Source organism: Crassostrea angulata, chromosome 1, assembly GCF_025612915.1.
Source record: "Crassostrea angulata isolate pt1a10 chromosome 1, ASM2561291v2, whole genome shotgun sequence".
Taxonomy (NCBI): domain Eukaryota; kingdom Metazoa; phylum Mollusca; class Bivalvia; order Ostreida; family Ostreidae; genus Magallana; species Magallana angulata.
In genome coordinates this window covers 29,935,756-29,959,541 of record NC_069111.1, presented here as the reverse complement: position 1 = coordinate 29,959,541, position 23,786 = coordinate 29,935,756, and the positions used below count along the sequence as shown (strand labels likewise).

The 23,786-nt window shown below is 31.4% G+C and overlaps 1 protein-coding gene across 4 annotated transcripts; it reads left to right on the top strand.

Annotated features, from left to right (window-relative positions):
* The first annotated feature begins 792 nt into the window (after nt 1-792).
* On the top strand, nt 793-15,578 carry LOC128184042 (testicular haploid expressed gene protein-like). Of its 4 annotated transcripts, none has more exons than XM_052853348.1 (8): nt 793-947; nt 3,739-3,805; nt 4,668-4,732; nt 9,510-9,545; nt 11,987-12,056; nt 12,311-12,437; nt 13,033-13,047; nt 14,064-15,578. In XM_052853348.1, exons 1-8 carry the CDS (start codon nt 869-871, stop codon nt 14,496-14,498), a joined length of 894 nt encoding a protein of 297 aa, XP_052709308.1. In that variant the 5' UTR covers nt 793-868; the 3' UTR covers nt 14,499-15,578. The 4 variants fall into 4 exon arrangements, with proteins under 4 accessions (XP_052709308.1, XP_052709329.1, XP_052709319.1 ...); XM_052853377.1 differs by lacking the exon at nt 793-947 and adding an exon at nt 3,442-3,648; XM_052853369.1 differs by lacking the exon at nt 9,510-9,545.
* Nucleotides 15,579-23,786: the final 8,208 nt, after the last annotated feature.

Here is a 23,786-nt window from a genome sequence, read left to right as displayed (position 1 = left end):
GTAAACTCTTTTGAATTTTATTTTGCTTTTTTAGTTCTGTTCATATATTTGAATGAATACGTTATAATTTATAATCTCTTATTTTGAAAATTAGAGAAAATAACCCGTGACTTATATAAATATACATTTGAACATCAAATCTCCGTAAAATAACAAAATTTCACAGCAGGGTCGTGGCACACACTAATAGTATAGATTCTTATGAAACTTTTGCGATTGAAATTCATATAGTATGACATCACCAACCATCAAAATTATGTTTACTACCTTGGTTTCCATGGTAACTACCTTCATTCTGTTTCGCCCTAATACACACACTCGGTCTGTTCAAGTGAGAAAATATCATAAAATTGTTGTCACATGACGGATTGATTTTTAATATTTCAAGATATTCCTCACATGACTTATATAAAGGTTATTTGCTGTATATGATACAAGGAGAAAAAAAGATAATTTCAAAAAGCTTCGTAAAACGCATCATGTGCATGAGTACACACTTGTTAAATTTCGTTGAATTGAATGTGTCTCAAAGGTTCGTACATGTACAGATGTTAAATGAGAATATCTTAAAGGTCTTGTAGATTTTAAGTGTGGGTCTAATTCTTACAATAGGCAGTCCATGTTATCTGTCCAATCAGAGCTCGAAAATCAGTCTGATAGAGACCCGTCAATCAAATTCCAATACCGATACATGTGATTAATTGATAACTGATTATTAATCGATTAAACCGATAATTAAAAGGTTCTAATTAAAAGAAATGGCACACACGACCCCTGTCTGGATTCGTTGTAAATAAACGTGCCCATGTTTAAAGACATTGTATGTACAAGAAATAACTGATATCATTAAATTAAGTGTGTGGTAGAAATGGCTAAAGTAATGACCACTCGTCCAAAAGTTGTGAAACTTCCGCCAATAGCAGAAAAGGGGAGGTTAAATTTAATTGGTAAGTTTGTTTTTCAAAAATGTGTATATTTACTTGTGGAGTATGGTTTGAAATCTAACGTACACAAGGGACACGGTTTAAGCCGTATATCAGGTATCAGTTTTAATATGTATTCGTATTTGCCATCGACGCGGCTGGGATAAGAACAGGTGCATTAAAGACTTGACTTTGAAAATTTTAATGATAATTTTAAATAATTTTTTACGCATTTACGCGTACCCAAAACTAAATATTTACAATATCATATCATCAATACATGTAAGTTGTAACAATATTCATTTTCACTCGAGATTACATTGTAAGTTGTTGAGTGTATGCACGAAATCTTCGCTGCTATGAGATATCTTTCTAAGTTTTCTCTCACTCATTGATATATATTAGCACACGTTAATTTTATTACTTTTATCGTTTTCATTGTTCAAACACATTTGTATAATATCTAATATATTGACCGTTTTCATTTTTACTGTATATATAGATCTACATAAAAGGCCATAAATTTTGAAAGAACTTGCATGCATATGTACGTTATGTTATACATGCAAAAGGAATTTAAGTTTACTCCCCTAACTTGAAAACTTTGACACTTAACTGTGAACATTTCTCGAAAGAAACAAGCAATCTACTTTATCACTGTTTATAACGTTTAACTTTTTAAGATTTCTTGAGTAATTTTCTCCGACCCCAATATTTCAACAACTTTTGGTACAAGATACATTATGCATGTAGATATCATTAAAGATGAACAACTCTTGCAGTCTTGCGGACATTAAGGGCCTCAGTGGTTGCTGCTTCTCTTTATGTACAAAAACAATACTGTGATCACCTACAACGTTTTTAAATCTGTTTGCGTCGTTGAATAATTCAATAATTAAGTTTACATGATTTATGCACTTCGCACAGCAAAAATGTTTTTGGTGCATTTAAAACATTTTTATGAGATCGTGGCATGTAAGCTGGAATCCCTCCTTCCCTTGATGTCATTTGATTTTTTTTTTCTTGGAAAGGGGGGGGGGGGGGTCTGCAGTGAGGTGATATATATTGTTGCCTGTTTTTATAATTCTGAGTATATTAGGTCGACAGGAAACTTGAAACGCTAAGTTTTTAAGTTCTTTATTCCAAGAGACAAATGTCTCATAGGTTATACATATGAACATATACATATTAAATAAACAGTAAGAAAAACAAAGTGTACATAATCAATTTGGATAATTCACATGGAGAGTTCGTTGCTTGTTTGCATAATATAAATATTTACCTAAATTACACAGTTCTTTAGTATTAGAGGTAGATAATAACTGTATAACTTTATAGACACTTGGTTTTCGGGAGTAGTATTTTTTAATATACTTATCTCTTAAACTACAAAGTGATGGACAAATAAGTAAAAAATGGAACTCATCTTCAATTACATTTAAGTTGCAAGATTCACATTTTCGACAATCACGTGTTAAATTATCATACCTCCCTGTTTCAATTTTTAAGTCATGTGAGGACAACCGTAAGCGTGTAATTAACTTACGATATTTTACATGAATTGGTTTCTTTAGGTAAACTTGTAAACAAAAATGATCAACAACATGTTTATATAATATACATTTTGATGCATTGCTTATATCGTTAACAACTTTTTGTTTAAAGACATCACACATTCTATTAAATATATAATCTAAAATAACAGACTCTTTCATAGTACTTTGATCGGCTAAGCCTAAGATGGACAATTCTTTCCTAATATTTGAAATCCATATGTCATTATTTTTCACCATGTCTTCGTAGCAAGCTTTTAAAATACAGTTTCTACTGTTTCTTAATTTAAACCAGTATTTAAAAATTTTTTGTTTCCTGAAAATCTCTAATGGAAATCTACCTACTTCATAATAAACTGCACTGTTGCAAGTATTTTTTCTGACACCCAAAACCTTCTTACAAAAATTTATATGGACTTTTTCTACATCTTGACCTTTATGGAATCCCCAAATTTCAGCACCATAACTAAGTACACTTTTTACATAAGTATCAAAAACATTCAATTGAGTTTCAACATTAAAATTCAAATCTTTCATTTTACTAGATATGCTGAACATTGCTTTATTTCCCTGTGCTGCACAGTGCTTTTGTGTAGATAAAAATTTACCATTGTAGTTAAACAACATACCAAGATAGTTAAATTGATTCACTACTTCTACGTATTTGCTATTGTATTCCCATTTTTCATTATCTTTAACACATTTTCCGTTTCTAAAAATTACAATTTTGTTTTTTTGTACATTAACAGATAAGAAACGCTAGGAAGATGCTGTTTTATGAACTATTCTGTTTTTACAATAAATAAGAATAATAAGGCTGACATTAAGTCAACGGTATGCTGCGCCACTCAAGATCCACCTTTTGTGGCGTCATGCTCAAAATGAAAACGAAAGTACACAGTCAGCGCCGCGCCATTGCTATTTAAAACTCCACTGTTTGGCATTTAAACAAAAATCGTCTGCTGGAGATTTAAATGTAATTTATTATTCGGCCAAACAATAGATTCTTGATTAATAGGTACCACAACCGGAATAAAACGTAAATTAAATGTCTGGAAAGAATATGAAAGTGTTTGACCAATGAAAACAATCGGAAGGAGTCATTGACAACTCTCTTGACAACCACGCGTAAAGCGCGAGATTTTTGGTAGAAATGGCGACAAAAAGTGCAAGTAAGTGTGCATACATGTGCCATGTGGATATGTGGAATATATTTTGTGAATGACATCGAAGGTTATATGAAATATTCTTCTCAATTTCAGCCAGTGATGGCCGGTTAGGTCTCCTCGCCAACCCGAAAAGTGTTCCAAGAACATTTCAGGAGGACAGGTAAATATATTAATTGATTCTTAACACCCCCCCCCCCATCCGATTACCTGTATTTGAAGGTGTATGTCTCAAATTTCATAGTTACCTATAACCTATTTGTTTCAAACTTTAAATTCAATGGGATGAGTAGAGCTGAATGTGTATATATACGATATATATGTGTCTGTCAAATATTTCTGAATGTTATCTATTCAAACTTTTTTTTTAACAACAGTACCACATTTGATTTATATGATACAGGTAACTGGCTTTAATTGTTGCCTGTCCCCGAGGGACCAGGCTTTATTAGGAAACCCAAAACATTTTATATGGACTATACATGTATATAAATGATTATATTTGAGAATACTGCCCACTGTATATATGTCTCTGTAGTATATATACACCACATATTTACGTTTATAAAGATGTACCATAGGCATGTATTTGACCATCTTGATAAGAGTTTTTCATTGTAGTAACAATATGGGCCTCAATGCATGCAATGTACATCCATATACATGTATAATGATTTTTGCATGTATCGGATGTATTAATTAATGAGTGTGATAGAGATGTACTGTTCCTATGGCATCTGGTTTAGTAAACTAAATATGCATTTTATTTTCTGAATCATAGGAATTTGTTCATTATATGTAGTCTCACAGTCAATCAGCTTTTAATTATTAATTTTTAAGAAATGAATCAAAATATTTTTAGAGTTCAAAATATCTAAACCATTCAGCATTCTACAGATAAATCAGTGTACACAAGTTTACAGTTATCTTTGATTTCGTCAACATGTATTCTTGTTTGTCACATGGAGTAGATTTGTTGGTAGCTGCTTGCAGAACTGATGTTATTTTATATGTTTGATTAACAGGCGGTCAGTGTACTGGGTTGATAGACTACCCCCCACCGCCGGTCCGCACGGAACCACTGAAATAAGTATGTATTCCTGTTCCTGTATGTTACCTGGAATATTATTATTGTTAAGTAACCGGTATATCATTTGTAAAATCTTACTCAATATATTAAACATGTACACATAATATACATATCGTCAGACTTACATGTACGTAGTATAACTGCAACCTCAGAAAGAAAATATGAAATGAATTTCTATCAGTAGCATTTTATATTTTTTCTTTAAATAAGACCATTTTAGATCATGTATTAAAGTCACAAATTTACTAAAATAACGATTGAAGGTATTTTTGAATGAGTCTACTTTAATTATATGATAAAAAATTATACATGTACAATTTTACCAGTTTCTAAGCTCTTTTGTGTTATTAAGAACTGTCACATTAAAAACAAATATTTAGTCGAACACAAAGTTTATTCTGTCAAACACATGTTCAGAGAAAATTGATACACTAGTACAAAAAAGAGATTGACTGTTTTATGAAAAAAATCAATATAGGTTTTGACATTCAATTGCATTGACATTGCATAGTTTGCTTTTTTTATTGCTCTATAGAGGCACTGCAAACACCCTTACTCTATTCAAAATTTCATTCGTAATGCCACAATACACAAAGACTAATGCATTTAAATCAATTTTGTTCATTATATTTTGTGTGAGCACCTAGCAGCGCTTTCATGCAAAAGAATGGCACCAAATTATTAGAGTGTCTGTGAAAAGAATGAATTGAAAGAGAGATTTGCTGCAGCTGATAAAGAATATTACCAGCTAGCTGTACAAAACTGATAATATTTGAAAGAAAAGAAGAATTATTCACACAATGTCCGTGCCCCCACCCCTCCTATAATTGCTTATTCATATACATATTTTATTGGCAAGGAAATTGCTCTAAAATATTCAATATATTGGTATATTACTTTAGATATTTGAAGTGTCCATTATATTTCTTTTTGGTTGTCTGGGACTCTAATCTATATATTGGGCGATGATAATTGTGAAGAATTGCTTGATCAAGTAAACCATTGTGTCACTTAAAGTGCCTACAAGTATATGTGTTGATACCCATCTCATCATTTTGTCAAGCGCTTTACATAAAAAAGGGTGATCAATATAGTTCACAGATTTAAACCTCAGTCTTGATGTGAACGACGGAGATAAAAATCGAGGCACTCGTAAACCAATGTTAGGCAGGAGGGGGTGGCTTTAGGGGGGCTTATGGAGAGATTATTGTCATAATTTATATTTCCTTGCAGCTCTTGTATAGGTTGGCGATAGTATTGCACAGGTTTTGGGTTAGATTTTTTTTTCTTCATTTATTCAAGTGCACCAAGCTATCTTATTCTTGAATTGTAAAGTTAATAGTATGTTGCCATGAGCTCATTCACAACAGGTTTATAAATGGGGTGGACATTAATATCAAATTGAGATCAAATCTTCTGCTTTTAAAGTGCCTGATAATATAGTTAAGCTAGAATACAAGTTTTTGTTGATGTAATATTAGGAGTTATGAATACTTCATAACAATTTTCAAGCCCTGATCGAACCTTAAATTGGTCTCAAGCAGTAAAATGCTAAACTGTATAAGCTGGCTAGAAAATACAGTTTCTCCAGATAAAAATGAAATTAATCGTATGTAGTATCCACTCTGAGACTGTATGGATCATGTATATAATGTTGATAAGTAGAGACTTCAATGAATAATTTGATCTCCTTCAATTGGTTAAGCCTTCTCTTTGAAACAGTTAGGAGCAGTTGTTGGTTTATGTAAATTTCAGACTTAACTACATTAACTTTAAACAATTGATGATTGATCGGGGAAGGGATTTTGATTTTCATAATCATAAAATTAAGTCATATACCCATCAGTTCTTAATGTCAGATTAATTAAGTTTGAGTGTACATTATATATTCTGAATCAGATGATTTGAATCATTAGGAAATTATCAAAAGAAAAAATTGAACACATTCTTATCAGTCGATGACAATTAAGATATTTACTGGTTAATATTCCAATTTCAATTATTTACGATTCATTTGTCTAATATATAGAGTTATATAAATTTATAAGAGATAACATCATCCTTCATGTACATGCATAAAAATATAATTCATGTACCAGTATTGAAACACATGCACAAAGATTATTAGCAAGGATAAATTCTTGCATTTTTAAAGTCCATGATGTACCGTAAGTATCGTATCTGAAATTTAACTTTAGAATAATAACAATTTACTCAGTTTTACAGAACAAGATCCATGGAAAAAATATTTTACATATTATAATGAAGTTTGGCAAGGTTTTCACATAAATAGTTGATTCATTAAGAAGTAAATACGATGACATATACTTAATCCAACATAGACCAAGGGTTTAAATGGTCTGGATTTTCTTATTAAAGCATTTTATAGATCTTTTGCACAAATATTGATTTGAAACATTCAAGGTATCGGCAGCAATCCCATATGCAAATATAGACGTAGTGGTTGATACCCAGTATTACGGAGTGTTAAAACATTTACTTTCACTTATTGAGCCAACAATTTAGCAATAATTGTTTTTATGAAATATGAAAAGTAAATTGCAGTTAATTTTATAAAATTTCAAGAGCAAATAAAATTAATGGATGCCATGTACAAGTATTAAATTAATAAATGTTTAAATATTTAAAATATTTTGACATGGAGTTCCTATTTCTCATACTGGTACATCTGCTATATGTTATATTTAATTGTATCGATTGACTATCGATCATAGAAATTGACTTCTTGAGTGATTTTTAAGTACCGGTACTTGGCATTTATAGTGCATGCATTTCATTGCATCATTTTGGTACAATGCATATTAAGTAAGTGATTAGGAAGTTTGCATGTTGATAAAGCTGTTTCTTGCTAGGGCCCTGCTCTGCGGATGCCCTACAGTGATCACTCTGTCTTTTCTGTCTATCTGTCTTTCCATCCATCTGTCCATCTGAGATTGCTTGTCATGAGCATATCTTCTCTCCCCTTGACCCAATATGGCTCATACTTCACCCACAGAGTGCCTTTGGGTAAAGGGGTGTGCAGTGACCTTGAATGAAGTTTGTAGGTCAAGGGTCAAGGTCATATCGGACCACCAAAAATTCCTTTTTTAGAGCATTTACATTTTCCACTTAGCTCTATTTGGCTCATGCTTCTCATAAACACAGCTTTTGAGTAAAGGGTGTGTTGTGACCTTGAACCAATTTTCAAGGTCAAATGTGAAGGTCATAGCAGAATTAAATGAAAAATCCTTGTCCAGAGCATATCTTCTCTCCCTTTGCTCCAATCTGGCTCATACATCACCCACATAGTGCCTTTAACCAAAGGATATGCTCATACATCACCCACATAGTTTTTTTATTCAAAGGATATGCAGTGACCTTGAATGATGTTTGTATGTCAAGTGTCAAGGTCATATCAGATCACACAAAAATCCCTTTTTAAGAGCATCTATATACTCTCCACTTAGCCTTATTTGGCTTATACGTAAACAGAGCTTTTTGGTTAATGGAGTGCAGTGACCTTGAACCAAGTCAATGTGAAGGTCGTAGCAGATCTCTTTATAACTAGTTTTAGACCATAGATTATTTACCATTTGAAATGCCTGTATGTAAGGGGTAATGAGATTGAATTAGAAGTTCTATGCCAGGTGGAAAATTGCCAAGTTATAGGTCAAGGTCAAAGGAAAATTATCTGAAAATCTTTTTATCCTCTTTCCCATAATTTAAGTTGTTTAGTGGAAAAATGTTCTCATGAAATAGCCATCTGTGATCAGAAGATTTATATTACTAAGGCAGTTGCAGATCATATAATTATCTAATGTTCAATGTCAGTGATTGTTGTAACAAATGGTTTAAGGTGGTATGAGAACTTCAATATTGTGACATTCTTCGTATTAAAATTATAACAATAAATTTAAGCATAATTTTATGAATGTTTTCTTTTCCACGATTGCTAAGAGCATTAACCACTATAAGAAAGCTAATGACGGGAATATAATATAAGGGTCATCAAAACCTGTCAGCCGAGCTGATTGATCAGAATTTTTCATTCAAGATTAATCTGATTTCTTTCATTAGTCAGTACTTATCTGTAACTTCCAATAAAAATTGAATGTACGCTAATGAAAACTTGCTATGTTTTTCAAAAGTTATGTAGATTATATCATGTACTCTTATGCACCTTACTTTGAAAGATGTCCCATACCACCTTTGATAAAGTCTCTCAATTGCTTCCAAAGATTTTGCATATACATGCATGAACCTATTTAGTGTTCAAAATGTAAATCAGAGAGCCTGCCCTCCATATAGTGATGGAGTAAAGTTGCATGTACCTTAATATATTCATGATCATAAAAGGATAAAAAGCCTTTTCTTCATTTAAAAAGGCCATGGTTTTCCAAAAATTGTGGGTCTTTAGCTCAAGTATTGTTAATATTCTTGAAATGAGTAAAAGATATTGAGGGGACTTACAACATTAGATAATCCTTCCTTGATGAACATAATATATACATGCATATGCTTTAATATCAAGCATTAATTACCAGCATATAATGTTAACACACCTGGTTCAATGTTTAAGGAATTTATTTACATGTATTTGCTTACCAAAAAATGGCCCATTAAGCATGTGTTGAACACACCTGGATAAATATGTATTGCTCGAGCATTAATTTGATATTCTTTTAAAATTCCAGTTATTTGGATATCAAAAATTGACCCTTTTTAAAAATTGCTTGTGTTTTGAAGTTGACACTTAAAAAAAAATTATGTTTGTAAGGATATGTACGACGTACTACCAGCGACACAGAAGCGAGTAAGTATATATACTTGTAGATGAGGTATGAAAGCATGTGTAAATAACATCGATAACATCAAAATGCTTTCAAGACTGTTTAATTTGATCTTCAACTTGTTTTCTATTTTCAGTTTCTTTTTAGTGAAATAATTTTTTTGATTAGCTTTACAGAAATTTAAACCTCAGACGTATTAATGTATGTAGCTGTTAATTAATAATGAAATTTTCTATAGCCACTCAGTTTGCTCTCTCTCAATGCGAATTTTTTTTTTTTTACTCTTTTGATGACCAATATCCATATTCTAGCTGGACTGAATTATAATTTTAGATTATAGAAATGTTTAATCAAGTTTTAGTGTGTATGTATAGTTAATGTAGGAATATTAATGATAGCACAGACCATATAATATGAACCAGTATAATGGACCCTGAAAAAAATTCAATGGCTTTTAGCTACCGTAGTTGACTTTGTAAATATATGACTGATTAAATTGAACTGAATATATTATGCTAGACTGAATGTATTTAAATTAATACTGTATTTTAATTACTAAACTGATTTCAAGCTTTACTTAACACTTGGGCTGCAGCTTTTAAAGATAATGGACCTCTAATGTGGAATTCAAACTAACTGACAACAAGCTTTTAAACCATTTTTACAGTGGTTGAACTGATTAAATGCTATCAGGATCTCTACAAGTTAAAGTACATGATGTTTTAGATTAATTAAGGTAGTCCTATACTCGGCACTAAATGGGCTCAATCATTAAAAGCTTAGCTTGAAATGATAAATATACATTCTAGCAATACATATACAAAAGAAAATATGCATGTTTACATGCTAGTTTGTTTGTTATCACCTCTCATACAGGTGTACCCCCTTGCGAAAACTATTGACAATTATGAAATTTGCCAGACGTCCGTTTTTCCTAAAAACAATTACCAATTTTGGGAAAATTAGAACTGATCATACAAAATAGAGTATAAATATTTATTTAAGCAATATATCATCAATAATTTTGCGCAAATTTTTGTAAGTAAGTACGCTTTATGGACCTGATGTATCAAAATAGAATACAAAAAATGCAATGCTAGTATCGCGTTTGGTAATTTTTTTACTATTTTATGGACTCAAACTTAAATTCATGGTGTTTATTCTATAGATTGACATCTTAGAAAAAAGATTTGGTAAAATAAATTATATGTTGACGGATTACTTTCAAGGCTATAAGCTCTAAACCAAGTAGACCCTGACGAAAAAATCCGTAAAAATCACATTTTGCTACAGTTTTCTGCCTAGATCTGTCAACAATGTTAGATATCATTTAAACATTAATTAATTGACGATTGATTAAATTCGAAAGATCTTCTGTGTCTAAATTTAAACCGGTTTTAGTAAAAGAAAAATAAAATTTCGGGGGGGGGGGGGGGGGGGGGGGGGGGCATCAAAACAAAGAAGATATAAGCACACCTGAGATCCTGGTTAATCAGAAACTTCGTTTTTCATTTTACTTTAACAGAATCGAGTTTCTCAACATTAATCATTTCTATCTCTCATAGAATACATATATTACCGTTCTAATTGCTTATTATTGCCATTGTTTACAACAGCGATGTAGAGCAAAATCAATACCGGGTATCTAAAACGCTTTGTTAAAGTCGAACCAATATTGTAAAATCCGTATTATGACGTAGTGCGATACTCGGACTACTTTAAATCTGATTTTTTCTGCCTGTTTAAGCTTGACCTAAGAGAATCGAAATGTTTTTTAAAATAATTTTTAAAAACCATGCAAGCAAAATATTCTTGATGAATTCCAAGACATATAGGACGAAATATTTTGATCAAGAAAAAAATATATAAAAAATAATGAAAAAAGAAAAAAAGCTTAAGATATGCATTGCTCATTAAGTAACAGTGTTAGATATGTTTTTGTATATCAGTAAATTTATTGATTTGTATACTTGCAGATACAAGGTTTTTTTAATTTTTGCAGTACAGTAATAGAATCAAAATATTTTTAGCTTGCGTGATCATCATTGGAATACAACAGCCATGCATGCAGTTCACTATTATGTAGGCTAACTGTAGGTCAATTCATTAACCTTTTTTTGGTTTTAAAAACTTTCTTTATTTTCAATTCGCCTCTTGGATTAAGTTTGGGAAGCTCTTTAGACTTTAGCTATACATGCATGTAAGTACTGTTTGCAAGCATGTGTTAGCAGTTATGGGATATGTGAGATATTCCCCTCAGAAATGTGTGAAGGAGCCAATCAGAATATGTTATTGAGAACAAGAAAAATTTAGTAAGTTGGCCATCATAAGTTAAAAAACCTGCAAGCTTGGCTGTTGGTTTCCGATATGTATTTTAGTACTTGAGAAGTGAAGACATCTGTCAACGCTAGATTAGTCAAGCTCTTTCATTATGCGAGTAATGTTTTTTTTTCTTTAATTGCAGTCGCCAGTGCTAGGGTACAGGAATTGTCCAAGCACCGTACACCAAATCAACATGGTTGGCGAGGGGACAGGTATGGTGACTAAATGATGATATTTACATTCATTATGTCATGAAAACCTTGTATTAAATGTGAACAAATTGTTGTGATTTAACAAACTGTCTGTTAGAAATACATGTACGAATGACTGAATTTCTTTTTGAAATTTAATTGATTTGTTACTAAGTGGTAACAGGTTATTAAATATAGGTGTGTGTGTGTTCTTGGACATGTTTCACTAAAAATTCAGTGTTCACTTTTAAGTCAGTTAATCTTGTTTTGCACAGGCCAACTCCTATCTGGGGGGTCAGTGAGGGGGCGCAGAAAGTGGAGGCGGGCCCCCGCTTGGTGTCCCTCAGCCAACACAAAGAACCCCACCCTCAGTATCTGTTTGATAGGACTGCCTATATGACAGTATGTATCTTATATGTTATATTTCTGTTCAAATCTTACCAAATCAATGAACAAATTCAAGATGTTGAAAACTCATTTGCATGCTTCATCCTTATAAGTTTTCCAGTGCATGTGATATGGTTCTGTCATAACAGCTTGCTGTTTTATTTTGCTAGAAACAAAACAAATCTTAAATTAGTATCTGTAATGTGGTACATTTTAGTAATAAAGTATTGCTCAAATTGAAAATAAATATTTTAACAATTTGCAAATAAAATCCAGATACGGCCATTTTTGACAGCTGATATGCATATGACAGCAAGCTTGTAAAATTTTTCTTTTGCTTGAAAAATGTGAAAACTTTAAAGTTTTTAAATTGTAAAACTTGCTAATTTTTAAGATGTAAAACATTTATCAGGTTGGCCATGTATGGAAAACTAAATTTTAGGTTGCAGTAGGGTGTAAAGTTATCTTTCTGCAATTGGGGTATTACATGTAATGCAAATAAGAAAGAATCTTGCCGTATGTTTCACCCTGAAAACATCAAACTTGACTGTATCATTAACGAATTGTGATGTGATTAACCAAACAATCAAAAAAATGAATTGTATTTCAGATGCCACTCATTCAAGTATGTATTTAAGAATATAACCAAGATTTTCATAGTGTATGATTTAATACTGATAGAGACAAAACTATATTGCTTTTTGAATAATTTTAAACAGAAAGGAAGAACAAACCTGTAAATGATAGTTGGTAATAGATTTAATCTGTATTTTTGCTGTTGTTCAATAATATTATGGAAAAGAGGGGAAAAAAAGTCTGCTTTGAAATTGCTGATTTAGAAATAATTATATACAGCTTTTTATCAACCAAGGTGATAGGGTAACAAATAACATTATAGCCAAAACAAGTCTAAAATCATGACCGAAGTTTAATGCTATCAAAAGGATTTAAATTAAGATGAAGCAATTCAAACATGTAAAAAAAAAAAAAATGAAAAAATGAATAATAAAATGATATTGATTTTTTAAAATGGTTATTAAAAATTCTTGTAAGAAATGATACAAATTCAGACTAAATGTAAACATCTGGTTATTTTGGCTATTTTTGATTTTTTTTGATTCATGACTTCTTAGACATTGTAGTTGGAATCTAACTTGCTTTGAAGTGAATATACTATATCCATATTCATATTAGCTTACATATATATGTTTCTATATATAAAAAGTATTTTTGTACATGCATGTACATGTACAGTGTATAAATTGGGTAAGAAAAGTCTTAAGTTAGTGTCTGATCTTGATTGATTTTTTATTTTGAAATGATGATATTGTCAGATTTGTATTCTGTTTAAATAAGTGGACTCTTTAGTGACCTGAAATATGTTTAACCTATATGTACCTCCCATATATGTATTGTATGTACATGTATGTCAAAAATTATGTCATAAATATATTACAGAAATCAAAGTTACCCCGCACCCCCCCCCCCCTAAAAAAAAAACCAAAACCACCAAAAAAACACCAACCAAACAACAAACCCCCGTGATTGTGTTTGTATATCTATTTGTTAATCATATATTATAAGAAAGTTGTAAAATTAAAAGTTGTACATGTTATAACATATGACTCTTTTTAATCACAGGTGAACGAAGGAGCAAAGAAAGCTAACCCCTCAGAAAGGTTAGATGTTTTGTCCAAGCCAAGGGATAGGAGAGATCGCGATAAATTTGGGTTCATCACCTTGGAAACCTCCTGGGGCCAGTACAACCCAGTTCCCCCAGCTGCCAAATCTGCGCAGTGCACACCCCATGTAGAAGCATTGGCTGAGCCCAAGAAATATCATCCCCGATTTGCAGGAGAAAAACCCGTTCAGTGGGATGTGAACGAGAGTGCACTCAAGGCCATAGCCAACCTGAGGCTACAACAGTTGTCCAGACCCCGAAGTCGCACCATGATTAAGGATGATTACGACCCGTACAGAGTGACACTGGCCGCCAGACGAGCTCACGCCACCCCCAGGATAGACGAACTTTGTGTACCCATCCCAAGAAAAGTTCGGCCTAAGAAAGTTGCGTAGACGGGACAGCTAAATGTTTTAGTTAAATCAGACTCAGTTTTTTCATCATTGTTTACCATAATTAATTCTGCTGACTGGTTTTTGTTTTTGTTTTTGTTTTTATAAATTGGTTATATACCCGAAGTTATTGAAAGATGTAAAGCATTTAGTATTACGGTAAATGCTCAAGATTTAATTAAGGAACAGTTATGTCTTAAGTTTTTTGTTATTACGTGTCGTTTCTGTGACTCTTGTGTCATCTATATGTTTACCTGCCGACATGTCAATTTCACAGTATTGTTGATTGATGCTGATTCAGCATTTTGATACCATATTTGAAATGGTCTGTGATATTTATTGTGAGTATTTTAGTCCCTTGAAGAATATTATCTTCATTTTTTTGTTTGAAAGCAAAACATCAGTATTACATGTATGTTTGTGATTGCATATTATATTTTTTTTTTGTTTTGACTTTTAAAAGAATTATTTATATAAAGCTTACCACTCCTCCCCTTCTTGCCGTATATTTTTTCTTAGCTGCAAAAGTCTATCAGTTGCTGATAATTTTACTATTTAATCTAGTTGTAGAAATACAACTGTGGATTAATCACAAGTAGCTTAAGGTTACCTTTTTATCTTATATAATTGGGATCACCACTTTTAGTTCCCATGTAATCCTATAAATTTCAGCCGGTTTCTGTTCAGATTGCTTTTTACATATTTAGAGGTGATGTGTCAAACTTTTTTTGTCCACTTTCAAGAACAAGTATTTAAAAGGTGCAATTTTTAAAAATGTAATATGCACCTATGTATGCCAATATCAATTTTGATTGGATTCTGGAGTTGGGCATTGTATCAGTATTATTATTATTATTCTAGACTTTATTTTAATACAGTAGGGGTTTATTATAGTATTTAATAGGTGGGCTATAGAGATACATTAGCATGAGTATTTATAATTGTCTTGGAACAAATAAATTAGAAATTAGGGACTGCCTTAAAAAGGTTATTGCTGGTATTTTGCATAATCTTAAACAGTATTGATAAAATTTGTATTATTGTGTAGTGGTTTCAGATCAGTATTAAAGTATGTAGGCATTGTGTTAAAATGTTAAATTTTTTTAGTTTAAAATTTTCTTCTTTGATAGAAAAGCCGTTTTCTGTCTGTTGATTTTTTAATTAAAGAGTGATCGAATATTTGAATTTCTATTATTTCTACTTAAGATGTGTGATTTTAATGTGACACAATAGTATACCACTATTTTTTTTTATGATAGATATATTGAACTCATACATTGTATCTCAGTGATTCACATATTTTAAGTATATATAAATAAGTACTTTCAATTTCATATGTATTTTATAGAATATTGTGGTGTTTTGTGTATTTTCTATGAAAAGTTTGTGTTGAACAATAAATATCAATAAAGGTTTATCGCTCTGATTTAATGATAAACAATGAGAATGAGAGATTCTACTAATTTCAGAGTAATACAGTTGTTGGTAAAATAAATTGAAGGAATTTTATTAATTTTCTTCACTGAACCACTGCAGTAGGCGTAGTTTAAGTTTTCATCATTAAAAAATGTTTGTAGGTTAGAAAAGACAATCTGGGTTTCACATTTTATCAATTTTAATGCTCACTAAGCGTGTTGATTCTGTTTATATTCTAACAGGTATTAACAGTGATAAACCACAAATCACGTTTTAAAAAAAAATTACAACATTAAAAAAATGCAATTAGAGCCAATGAGTACATACAAAAGTTCGTTGATGCCAGATCCAGGGGAAATTACTTTGTATATTTCATGAGCACGCAATAAATTGCGGTTAATAAATAGTGTTATTATACTTTCATGTTAAATACTGAAATCTGATTGGTTTAGACGCAGTTGGTAATCCGTTCTATTACCCTCATCGTTAGCAAAACACTTGGAAACGGGTAACACAACGAATTGTTACATGCGCGTAAATTATGCGCGTACAGTTCGCCGCAGAATTTTTTATTTCTATATAAAAGCATTAAAATTTTCTTTAAAATTAAATCATTCAGTATAATAAAATAAATAGTGGCTGTTTGGAAGGGTAACTTTTGAAATTGACACCCCTCGAAAACCATTGTCAACCTCCGCTTCGCGTCGGTTGACAATGGTTGTCTCGGGGTGTCAATTTCAACAGTTACCCTCTCAAACAGGCACTATTTATATAATATCAATTTTTATATTGTTTTCAATGATTTTTGTAAATGATTAAAATATGTAAAGTAGAAACGAATCTTTCTCAAAAAATGATTCGAATCTAGATTTCACCATGGTCACTGATTCATGGAATATTGGTTCTTCAGTGGTAAAATTTTAAATTCATTACGGTTCGAATGACAATTCGATTTGAATCAGATTCTTTGATCCGATCACGTAGATTGCTTTGATTTTATTCAGATTTTTTTAAAAGTGTGGTTTTCACAGAGTTTATCTTTCAATATCACTGAACTTTTAACCTCATATCATAAACGTAAAGAATTCCCAAGATGAGCACACCATTATATCTGGCAAAAATTATTGCTTTGAATTAAGGATCTTTATAGAAAAACAGCAGTATGAATAAATGTACAGTCCAAGTTAGTTTATGGCGTCCACTGAGTAATTTCTTTTTTTAATTAAGAAAGTTGATTGCAAATCATAAAGTAACTGATTGACGTCTTTCCCTCGTACTTTGATGTTGAAATTACCCAGACATTTTCTTTATCGATCGAACTATAGACAACATCGAGGGCACGAACTCCACGGACCTCTCGGGCTGACCTTAGACATTCATGCAATAGGTGTAGTAGCCATGAAAACTTTAATATAGTATTTGGAATAGTTGATTTGGCTATTTCTTCTTTGAACTGACAATAAAAATAATTTACACACCTTTCCCAACTTTTTATGCATAATTGATAGAAAATTTAGAGATGGATGTAAATGTAAACAGTGAAAATCAATGCTTTTTTTTTGGTGTTGAAAGAAGCGATCATTGAAGGGGGAAAACCCCACTTGGTTATGGCACATAAACTGTAGATATGGTGGCATATAGTTCTGCCACCAATTATTAGATGATTATGTCGACCTGTCAGATCTTAATGTCGACTCGTCAGACAATTATGTCAACTTGTCAGAGTTTTTGTCGACTCGTCACTTAATCACGTGTTCATAAAATCAATAAGAAAACGTATCCATGCCCGCTCTATTTCTGCCATTCAGTTGACATCATATTTTTCTGACAAGTAGACATATATGGATCTGACAAGTTAACATAATAATCTTTCACGTAGTCATCATTATCTAGTTAGTCGTCACAATTATCCAACAAATTGACATAATTGTCTTACAGGTTGACATAACTTTCAGTCAAGACGACAAAACATTTAGCTCACAATTCAACATCATTATCTAACAAGTCGACTTAACAATTTGATTGATAATTTTCTATAAACTGGCGGCCAATGTGTTATTCTGTGTTGATTTCATGTCAAGCATATCGGTACATAGGGACCCCTGGTAACATAGATCTGCCACCACTTATCAGATAATTATGTCGACTTGTCAGATCTTGATGTCGACTTGTCAGATAATTATGTCGACTTGTCAGATCTTTATGTTGACTTGTCAGAAAATAATCATATTGACTAGACACTCTTTACAATTATAGCCATATTGATTAGAAACTCTTTACAATTATAGCTTTTTGATGAGGTAAATACATGGTTTTATAGACGTGATGGTCAATCACGCTTTCTTATGAAGCACTGGATCATTCTATCCGTCAATGGGGTAAAAAACACTCTGAGAAAGTCCATTCTAGATTTTCCAGATACACCCCCTTGTTAAACGAATGACCATTATATCACCGTTACACAAGCGATTATGATAAGGTTAAAAAAAATTGAAAACCGGTGATTTGGTTACAAGACTGCCAACTACGAATTTTTGTGTAATTAGATGCAATATAATTTAAAATATTTTAAATTCACACCTGAAACGTGCTACATGTACTTCTAAATTTGTTAAATGAAATGACCAAAGACATCCTGAATTTTTATGCCATATCAATATTAAAGCTACATTTTATAAAGAAAATAGCTAAGACGATTTCGAAAATTAAAAAAAATATCTTTTTGTTGTTTCTTAAAGACTCGTTCGTTTTCAGAAACAACAAAAGTTTTGTTTCAATACATTTTCTATAAATGTTTGGTCTATTTGCCACAAAAATCTTCTAACCATTATGATAGCAAAGTGTGTATTTTCTGATGTAAAACAGCAGAAAGTTATAACATGTAGTTTGATTTAAATGTAACTACAGCACATTAGCTGCGATTTTAAATTACTTTCTATATACCTTAAACGTTTTTAAGATTTTTCATTTTTCTATCCTTCTATAATCTTTTGTCTTTGTTACCCTATCAAAGGATGGTCGGGTACAATATAACATCATGTTACTTTGACATGTACATGTAAATGTACGACAAGTTCCTGTCTTTCGAAACATCCAAACTAGAAACAGTGATTCCGAGGTGTTTTTCTGCTTCTAATTTTTATATTGATGAATTGAAATTTTTCAATTCATCTTATTAAAAATGCCAATTATTTAGTGTTCGTAGTTTTTTTTTTAGAAACATTTGATAAAATATTCTTGAAACAAGTATAATCTCTTGAAAGCGTTAATGAAACTAGATTCCAAGGTCAATCGTCTCTAAAATTGCCTTGATAAAAACCTTAGAAATCTTGTTTACAAGTTCAGAGGCAGTTACAGACACGTTTAAAGTGTGTGTGGGTGAGGTGGGGAGAGCGCTTATAAATTCGAAATCTTCACCAAAAATAAGATAAAACAAAAAATCTCCAACACCTTTTCACCAATCTTCAACATCTTACTACGTAGGGGAGGGGATGTACTGTGTAGTAAATGTACTTAAAATCGTTCTTTTTTTTCTTTTCTTTTTTATAATTTAATGTTTAGTTTCCCTATACTGTTAAAGACATTTCCTGAAAAGGTTGTCGGAATGATGCAATTCCTTCAAAATTCAATTTCCTTTATAAATGTAAGAAAAAAATGTCTGTTTCGAGAAAAAGTGGGCCTCTGGTGCTACGTTAGGCAAGATGAATCAATGGTCATTTGATGATAAACTTGAGTTAACTTTTTCGAACACAAAATGGTGGCCAATAAGACGACACCCCTAGCGCCTGAAGAATTTCATTGGCTGTGAGTATTGCTTATTTAACTTTTACTTTTTTATGATTTTCATACGCATACTCTGTAATAATTAACACGATGTATATACGGACAATTAGAACTTGTGATAATTTATAGCTTCAATTAATAGTAAAATATGTTTACTTAAAATTTTGCGAAGTGCATCATTTAATTAGTTTGATCGTTGGATTTAATGTTTAGATCAATCTGAACATTTTTAATATATCAAAATCATTGCTATTTAATTGTTTTTCTTCAATAATCAGCTTCTTTCCCCCGTATCCTAAGATGTTTATGACAAAAAAGCAATAAAAAGGAATATCAAATACACGTACAGAGATATATATCAGCTTTATTATTTTCATTTGAAATTATTTCATTCTGCCTTATAGAAGAACAATATTACACATAGGTATTGATAACTGAGAAGTGTTGTTATAAATGAGAGATAAAAAGCTCGACATATCTGAATAAATTCATTTTTGCTGCAGTATTCGTCATGGGTAACAATTACACCGTGATAAACCAGCCCCAAACCATCCGGGAAAGGATGAATCGTCTGCCATTCGGTATACCTATCATGTTTTTATGCTTGATAGGAATTGTAGGAAATGCTTTTGTACTGTACATCTTTCGTAAAATTCAACAAAATCCTACTTACAAAGTTTTTGTGATTATGCTGGCTTTGTTGGATCTCGTCTCATCTATTGCTCATTTTTTGAAAGAGGCTGCTACAATGGCTTATACATCACACGACGACAGCGATATAGAGTGCAGATTAACATATTACTGTGGGTTTATCGTAGGATAGTCATCATATTTTGTCGTTGTTGCGATTGCTGTGGAGAGATAGAGAAGATTATGCCATCCACTGAAGCCCCAGATGTCAGTGTCTACCTCTAAACGTGTTTGTATAGGATGCGTATGCGTATCTGTTCTGACTGGTGTTAATTTTCCATTTATGATGGGCAACTGGTACGCAAAGGTGGATGATCTAAATATTGTGCAATGTTTGCTTGGAAACAGTGGTAAACCAAAGATTTGGCCATTCATTTATTGCGTATTTTATCTTATATCTTCATTCATCTGATGTGTGATTATAACCTCCATTCAGGTCATCCTCCATAGAATTCGAGCGTCACAAGATTCGAGAAAGAACTTAATAGATGGACAAAATTCAACCCAAAAGAAGCATTCTAAATCCAACGCCCAAACCAATGAGGACACTCTGAATACAATTTCAATTATTTCAAAATCTGAAAATAATGCCTGTGAATTTGAAAGCACTGTTACGGACAAACGGCAAATCAGAGCACACAACGGCGACATGAAAATGATTGAAGTTATAACAAAGCGACCCTCCAGTGTGAAAAGGTCTACAGGTCGAGTTGCAGAAAAGGATAATGTCAAAATAACTCTCACTTTCTGTATCATTACATGTCTTTTAATCGTGAGTTACACTCCTCATTTAGCTTTCAACACCTACTTGGCCTATCAAAATTATTATGGTCTGCAAGTAATCTTAGATAGATCTACATATACTCTATTTTCTGTGCTTCAACATTTTGTTGCAATTAACGGTATTCTGAACCCTTTTGTCTATTTCTTTAATGACAATAGATATAGGAATCTGTTGAAAGAAACACTTTGTTGTTAAAATACATTTGATTGACTGTTACCTGTTGATATAATACCGAGCTCATTTGAAAATTGTGAAATAAAATTAATGTAAAAAAAATCTTAGAATTTGTACAGTAGTTAACAATTATAAAAGTTTGTCGTTTACTAGTATTATATATTACATGTGAATTTAGTTTCCAGAATGTATATTGTATACTTATATTGTATCACATGCATTAAAGAATATTATACGTTTATCTTGTATTTGAATTAAAATATGGATGTTTGTCTGCAATGTTTATATATCGAGTGCAAAGAAAGAGAAGTGTTAAATGTTCTTTTTGGAATATTGGAGAATTCATATAATGAACATAAAAGTTCATGTGTAAAAGAGAAAGAACTTTTTCTATCTAGAACCATTGATATTAATTTAGTTTCCATTATAAAATCAAACGTTGGATAAGAGGTTTGTCAATTTTTAGCATTACACTACAAATAATGTTTTGATACATTTTGTATAATTTGAAGAGGTTCACTCCTTAGATTTTGAATAGCCATTTTAGGTCACCTCTAGTCTGAAAATTCTGCATCACATATTAAATCTAGTAATATATTTATATTTTACAATGCCAAATAAACTTTATTGAATAAAATTGTTTAAAAAAAACATTTCACAGAGTGTAGTTAGGGACTATATTTTGTGGCGGAAGGTTTTCAAGAAGGAAATGAACAGTTTTCATAACTCAATAGATCTAGAGTACTGTTACTTTAGCTTCCTAATTTTCAGCGCAGACCAAACTTTTAGATAGTTTGTGTATTACAATACCGGTATGTTTATGATGTTCTAAAAAAAGAAATTTAAGAAATATTTTGATACTTCTATGGATATATTTGGGCATATTTAGCTTATATTTTATAGATTTACTTAAAGTTTGGCCTAAAATTAGCATATTTCATGCTATATCTCAAGTTTTTGAGTTGTGACCCCTACTTGTTTTACTTTTAAATTAGATATTAAATGTATGTCTATTTGTATGCAAAGTTTTGGAAAAATGACATTGCTATAATTTTTTCAATTTGCACTCCAAAATTTTGTAACATCTGTTGTTGTGTTTATTATGAACTTGCATTTGAAGCCACCAGTAAAGCAAGAATTTATAAACTTTGACTTTGATTTAACTTTCATAGTCACTTCATGTGTTCAACTTCATACTGTATTAAAATAATAACTAAATAATAGTTCAAACTATAAATAGTTGTTTGATGTCTTCAAATTATCAATTTCCATGTCAACTTTCAGCAAAAATTTCAGGGAAATTATCAATTCTGTTTGTGGCCCTATATTTCCAAATAATGGCATGCGACATTGCCGACAAATAAAATAAATGAACATTTTAGGTCCCCATCTTTATATCCAAGTGGTTTTCGGATGATTGACATTACTATTATTTCAGGAGGCAACTTCCTTAACTTACAGTATACACATATGGTGGTGGGAGATAAAACCGACAATACTTGTAATCATAGAAAAGCCTGGGCAGAAAGGAATCCATTTCTTATAAGATGTTAAAAGTATACTAACTAAACGAATGATAAAAATAGATGCAGTACTTATGTAGTTCTGACTTCTACTGCATGTTTTTTTTTCTACAATGAAATGATACAATGTCTATCGCATTTCGTTTTACTAAAACAATGAACTATTTAAACCTAAATTGACGTTGCTTAACCCTACCTCATCTAATTTTCTTTAATTTTGAAGACATTTTGATTAATTTGTGTCTATGATTCCAATATTATAGATCTGAATTTTACATAGCATGAAACTTTATTAAAAGTTATAAACTGACCGAAAAACTAATATATCAACCTTGAACAAGAAATCCATTTTAAGTTAATTACTTAGTACACAGATTAATTTTTAGCATTAAAATCAGATTCATCATGAAAATATCGATTGAAAACAGGCATTACCCGATGATGCATGCAACAATTTTGTAGTGAAAATCTAAGGAAAGAATCTTCTCGTTATCAGACCTACTTCTTACATTAAGAAATTCATGAAATCTTGACACAGTCAAACCGATCATATAACCAAATGATTTTATCAGTTTAATCATATTTGACCATCTTGTTTTCGCATAAAGGTCAGATCAAGGTCACAACCTTTTCCCTCAACTTAAAGGATGATAAAAATAAATTTAGTTATCTGCAGTTATGTAGACATCTGTTTAAGATTTGAAGTTTCTATTCTTTAACAAATGTTAGGATATCAGAATGTCTATCAGCTGATACTACTAAATTAATTGGAATCAATATTTAAAATAGATTAATTTTGCTTAGCCTAAATTTCCTCTATTTTTCTAAAATTTGAAGATGTTTAATTATTTCTTTATTCTTACAATATTTAAATATTTCTGACTTTTGTGAAGACCTGATATAAAGATATAAAATTGATAG

Excerpts from the sequence above, each read along its gene's own strand:
- LOC128184042 (XM_052853348.1), top strand. The coding sequence starts at position 869 with ATGGCTAAAGTAATGACCACTCGTCCAAAAGTTGTGAAACTTCCGCCA. Across the intron at positions 4,733-9,509 it reads GCACGGAACCACTGAAATAA|GATATGTACGACGTACTACC; the intron begins GTATGTATTCCT and ends TATGTTTGTAAG. Across the intron at positions 9,546-11,986 it reads TACCAGCGACACAGAAGCGA|TCGCCAGTGCTAGGGTACAG; the intron begins GTAAGTATATAT and ends CTTTAATTGCAG.